Below are 6,158 nucleotides of genomic sequence, written 5' to 3' on the forward strand. Positions count from 1 at the left end.
GCCCCCCCCCCCCCCCCCCCTTGCCGGTGCAGTGGTGGGTGTTTATCTTTTCTCTTAAAATATTATGCCGGAATAGAAAATGTGACTGTTTAAAAAGTTTTTTCAAATCAAACTTGTACACTTGCTCCCACGTGTCTTTATTCAGGCACAGAGTCCCATTGTTTTTTGTATCCTTAGCTCATCCTGGATCACTAACTGCTATTTTCCTAGCAAGGAATGAGAGTGTTGTATTTTCGTAAGTGTGCACAACATACATAAAACATTGATTCATAACAAGAATACCTAATTATGTTTCAGTCTTCATCTGAAGGCCTCAAAGCCCAAAGCAACAGTGAGCATGCATTCTTGCCCCTATTTTACATATAGGGAAACAAAAAGAGAGGATAAAAATTGTCCAGCTTCGCTGAGTAAGGCAGCAATAGAATTGGAAATAGAGCCCAAACCTTTAGTCTCCAAGCTTGGAACTGGGCTGCTCTGCTCCCTTTGTGTTTAAAGAAGTTGGTATTTTTCTCATATTTATTTTTAACTTGCAAACCAGGTACCAGGCAGGCTGTACCCCTAAACCTCAAGATATAGATACAGTACTTTTGTTTTAGGTGGTCTGTACTTCCAGACTTTAAGTACTTCACATTATCATCCCATTAGGTTTTGAAATGGCACTTTTTGCTCTACAGGTGTTTGGTGAAGGTGTTGATTCAGTAAAAAAATCTTTAGAGGGAATCTTCGATGATGCAGCACCAGATGGCAAGGTAAGTGCCACTAGTCTTTTTAAGTTAAAGCACAGTAAAATGGTCAGATGAAGTGCAATCTTGGTAGGAGAACAGGTCCTATGATAGGCAATGCTGCCTGCAGCCAACCCAATCTGGCTTTGTCAGGCATGGGGTCAGGATGCTGGGCCTCTAGAAGGGGTGTACATCCTCTGCCTTCTGGTGTCCCAGCAGCTTCCCACATCTCACCATGAAGGACGTGGGGTGGTTGTAGCCACCAGATGCACAAGAGCAGCTGGGGCTGAAGCTAGTGGGGCTGCATTACCTCAGTCACATTAAGGTGCCCTTCATACAATAATACCTATTCTAGCAGATAATGAAATATAGTTTGTAGTCACGTTGTTTATAATAATGTCATTTTTTGCCTTATGCTAATTTCTTTATTTCAAGAGATGGAGGTGAGAGTGCAGGACTTGCAAACATAGAGGAAATAGGTCTTAACATATTGATTGTAGTTAACACTGGAATTTTGTGAACCTGTTGCTAATTTGGAAAGGACAGTATACTCTACAGTTAGCTTTAATACTCTCTGCAACTCCATGAGGTTCCTTGCTTTCCAATTACAATTCTAGCCCAGGTTCCCAAAGGAAAGTCAGCTGTTAAATACTGCTAAGCCAATGCCAAAGGATAAGTTTTTAATGTAGTAAGTAGGGATTTAGCCATTTGACTCCATTTGTTGCTAATAGGAAGTATGCAGTTCTATTACTTGCTGAAAATTTACCCCTTAGGGGTAAACTTAAAGCTACAAGAGAGAGAAAAATTCAAAATAAATTGAAAGGTGCTGTCCTATGGTACCTAGCCTTAGAAGCTTTATTGCACTTTTGACTTGACTAGCTGGGAGATGCAATATATCTGAATCTTAATTTTTAACTTCAGGGTTTTTTATGTTAAGTCTCTAATATTCCCATTTCCCCATAGGAAATCCTGACTTAAGCACATTTACACCAGTATAGCTGTGTCCACAATGATTGAAGATCTGTGTTTTATATTGTAGTTTAACCAGCAAAGCTTTCTAATCTAAACTAGCCCCTATTTTGGTTTATGACTACAGTGCCTTCCCTCTAAAGAGTGTTCCATGGTATGGTGTCTCATATGCATACTGACTTCTTTACACATGGTATTAAAGATTTGACTATAAGTATTGTTCTAATAGTCTAACAGTGGCATTTTCTATTTAGCGTGAAAAAGAAGTGGCATTGACTAGCATCCATCAACATAATCCTGACTGTGACATTTGGGTTCATGAGTACTTTACACCATCTTGGTTCGGCCTGCCAAATAACCAGTCTGCGTTGACAGTAGTACGTCCAGGGGACACTGCAAGAGACATTTTAGAAATGATTTGTAAGGTAAAAATTACGAGCTTTTTATGGGGAAAGGCTTGCAGAGAATTGCATGCTCTTTTGGAGTGACTATTTTAATGAATGTGGGGGGTTGTGGGGGAGGAAGGGTTCAAATTCCTGTGTTTTAGGTATTTCAGATGCTCCCCTGCTGTACTGAATGTAATAGACCAGTTGTTCATTAGAAATAAAATCAGAGTAATAATGAGTCATTTAGTAAAATTAATCAGTGTTGCGTAAGGAAAAAAATACTTGCATGTAATGCTTAGCTTTTTTCAAAAGCCTGAAGGGGGGAGGAGGAGAGAGACTTTCACAGAATAGTAGAGTTGGAAGGGATCTCTGGAGGTCATCTGCTCCAACCCCTTACTCAAGGCAGGGTCATAGCTGACTCACTCTTCTCAATCAAGTCTCTGTTTCTCCTGCTGTTAAAAATTTCCAAGGATGGAGATTCTACAGCCTCTGTGGACAAGTCAGTCCCAGTGTTTAACCATCCTCATAGTAAAAAAAAAAAAAAAAAAAAAATGTTTTTTCCCTAATATCCAGCCCAAATTGTCCCTAGCTGTAATTTGAGACCACTGCTCCCAGACCTATCTATCCCCTGTGGCTAGAGAGAAAAGTCTATTTCAGTGCAGGCCAGATTAATGGCACGGGGCAAGGTTGAATCAAGCCCTAGATGCCAGGATTGGGCCCACATCACCTCTACCCTGATGCTTCTAGATCGGGGCCCTATCCACTGCCTGCTCCCTCTGCCTGGGCCACAGTGCTGGGATTGGGCCCTGCACTACCTCCATCAGGCCCTGTGCACTTGATATAGTATACAGGGCCACATTATCTGGCTCAAGAGACTCCCCATGGGTCCTGTAATTTGGCATCAGGGGAGCAGCAATTGCTGTCACAGCTCCCCCTTCCCCACCCCCAAATTTTTGGACCTGTTGGGAGCCCTGCAGGCCGGATAACATGGCTCTGCAGGCTGGATCTGGCTTGTGGGCAGAGGGTTGAGCACCCCCAGTCTGTCAGTCCTTTATAATTTCCCTTTAACTATTTGAAGACTGTAATCAAATGCCCCCTCAGGCTTCTCCTCTCCAGACTAAATAATCCTAGTTCTTTCAGCCTGTCCTCATTAGTTATGTTTCTCCATCTCTAATAATTTCTCTTCAAGTGTGGGCCCTACAACTGATGCAGTACTCCAGGTGAGGCCTCACAGGTGCTGAACAGAATGGAAGAATCGCTTCACTTGATTTCCGAGTGACATTTCTTTTAATGTAGTCCACTTTATTCCTGGCTTTTTCATGGGAAATAGCAAAAGATCATTCTAATAGACCATTTCCTGTGATTCTGTAAACTGCCTTCACCCATCGTCCTCACCTCAACTGCTGTACACACCTCTTGCATGCTCCTCAAGCTCTCTACAGCTGTTTCTGAGGAGGTAAAGTACCCAAAGCAAACAACAAATGTTTCAACCCTTTTTCTGTAACAAGCTAACCAGGCCCAGTTTCCTGCTGTGGATAGCCACCACAATATAAAACAGCAGCCTTCTCTTTTGCCATTGACCAACCTTCCCATAGATATCCTCTTGCAGGACTTGTTTGCCCCCCCCCAAAAGTAATGCGAGATATCACCCACTTTCCAGCTGCCAAATCCTCCCTACGTGCAGGTCTCACACAACTTGCAGACAGCATCCTAAGAACTCAAGCAGGTTCTTCAAAAAGAAAATGTCATTGGAGGAAGAAAGTAAGTTGCCTGTGATGTCTCTATTGAAGAGTCAGCATTATCTCATGGAGCAAGGGGGAAGGAAGAGCAGAGAGCTATATCTTTATATTGGAAAAACACATTTACCTTGAAAAATAAACAAATAAGATACAATCTTGGGGAAGCTTTGAAATGAAATGAAATTTATAGCGGTGGTGAATTTAACACAGGCTGTAAGTGTCATGATCCAGATAACGTACGTATTCCACTATAACATATGTGTTCCTCTAACAACCTAACTGAATAACTAAAACTGATTCCCAGAAATGTTGCATACTGTTCTGAGAAACAAGACCTCCTTTGTGCTTAGAATTATCAAGAGCTATTAAGAACTTAACTTTGGGGAATTTTAAGGACATGTTGCATATGCTCCTGAAGAGCTGGAAGGTGTGAAGGAAGGCATTTGTTTGGTGTAATTATACAGTATGCTCAGCTTGCTGCCAGGTGCACTTCTAAAGACTGCAGCAGCCTGTGAAAGCTCTTTATTGTAATCTGGGAGAGATGACATTTTTGGAGAGAGACATAATAGGGAAGTTGGATGATACATTACTAATTTATTTTTAGGACCTTTATTTTCCTTTTGGCTAAGAGTGATTAGCCCAGTGGGTGAGATACTTAAGTGGTGTAAATTGGTGTAGATGTATGGATTCTAGTTTATACTTATTCGTATGCAGGCAGTTCTGTTTCTGTTTTGTTTTGTTTTGATTTTTTTTTAGAGTTAATCTCTGTTTCCTTCCTTTCCATAATAGTTGTCAGTCTGAAAAATGCTGATGGGTGCATTCTTTTCTACAACATTTAATAATCAATCTCTTTCTTCTGTCTCTTGCATTCAGCTCATTCTTTTTCCTTTTACTCTCTGATCAACATCATTTCACATCTGCCATCTGAGAACCAGTCAAGTTCTGGTACAGTAAACATTTCAAGATCTACATTTCATGTAAACCTCTTCATGTTGTAGAGTTGGTTAAAATTCTCCATGGTATTAAACTGGCCTTGACTATTATGTCCTAAGTCCAACTGAGTAACTGTAGAGAATGTACTATGTATGTTAACAAAGACCTTTGTGCCACTTCAGTATTTTGGGGGGGTAAAGGGGGATGTTTTATTTGATTCTGAGAATTTATAAGGCTCTTTAGTTTGTAGAAGATTTTCTCTATCATATAAGTAACAATATGATTTTTAAGGCAAGAAAAATCAATTTGTCCATGTGCATTTATTTTGTACTAATAATATCCATGTATGAACATATACATATAGATATTTATGTACTGACTGTGTTTCCAAAATATATGCAACTGACACATGCAGATGTATGCTCTGCATGAGTTTACACGTGGGATCAGGAAGTATAGATAAATAAAACCTGTAATCCTGGCAGCCCTTCATAAGAAACTCTGTTTCGGGTAATCTTTTGATTTAATTAGACAAAACTGAGAGAGTACAACAAACTTTATTTCCTGGTACTTCCTCAATGGAAGTAGATGCTTTGTGAGCAGGTGGGCAAAAGATTTTCTGCACATCTGTGGGTCTGTACCCAGTATTGGTTATGATGAGCTGCGTCCAAGGCTGGATTCCCTAAAGTTTTTGCCAGTGTCAACACCCCCACCCCCCAAAAACCCCCAAAACATCCAGAGTTCAAGGTCTGTTTGAGCCAAATGGCTTCCTGGGTTTACGGCCTAGCAGTTTTCTATTCTCAGCAGCACAGAAAGGAGTGACCATAGCTAGTATGGTCACTCCTCAGCTTGAATGACAAGGTACCCAAGTCTGGAGTCAGCCTTGAGATCATGCCTGTAAAGTGAAGCGTGACACTTGAATCACTTCTCTTTATGTTGGTGTAGCTGAAATGAGTAGAGTCACGCTCTATTATAAAGCTGAAGTATTGCAATGGGGTCATAATTTTATTTTAATGTAATAGAAGTAGGCAAATGTCAATCCTGTGGATCATGGTGTACTTTGTAAGAGATCTAGTCAGGTTTCTGATAAATATACTTGTACAGAGTCCTGTGACCATCACACCAAGACCTTCAACATGTATGCCTAGGCAACAGTACGGAAGAGTAGAGGCTGTCCAAGACCTAATGTTGGGGAAAGGAATCCCAAAGTTATTATTACACAGTTATTACACATTATTTTGAACTACTTTTATTTTTGTGTGTTAGTTATTCTCTACTCTATGTATTCTTAATGAGAGAGGTGAGCTTGTGTTTGTCATCTCATCTTCCAAGAAAATACCACTAGCTAGTACCATATTTACTTGAATATAAGATGACCTTGAATGTAAGATGCGCCCCCCCCCCCCCGC

The 6,158-nt window shown here is 40.6% G+C and overlaps 1 protein-coding gene across 7 annotated transcripts in view; it reads left to right on the plus strand.

The window, feature by feature from the left end:
* TIAM1 (T-cell lymphoma invasion and metastasis 1) overlaps positions 1-6,158 on the plus strand; it is a 333,643-nt gene that overhangs the window by 230,243 nt on the left and 97,242 nt on the right. For all 7 annotated transcript variants that reach the window (XR_002098932.1, XM_019524607.1, XM_019524606.1 and 4 more), the window contains 2 exons: positions 675-749; positions 1,946-2,116. Coding sequence is in view for 6 of the 7 variants with exons in the window: in XM_019524607.1 (XP_019380152.1) it covers positions 675-749; positions 1,946-2,116 (246 nt within the window). In the remaining variant the exon portion in view is untranslated. The remainder of the gene's footprint in view (positions 1-674; positions 750-1,945; positions 2,117-6,158) is intronic.

The sequence above is a fragment of the Gavialis gangeticus genome, unplaced genomic scaffold, assembly GCF_001723915.1.
Source record: "Gavialis gangeticus isolate Ggan-Ray unplaced genomic scaffold, GavGan_comp1, whole genome shotgun sequence".
NCBI classification, from domain to species: Eukaryota; Metazoa; Chordata; order Crocodylia; family Gavialidae; genus Gavialis; species Gavialis gangeticus.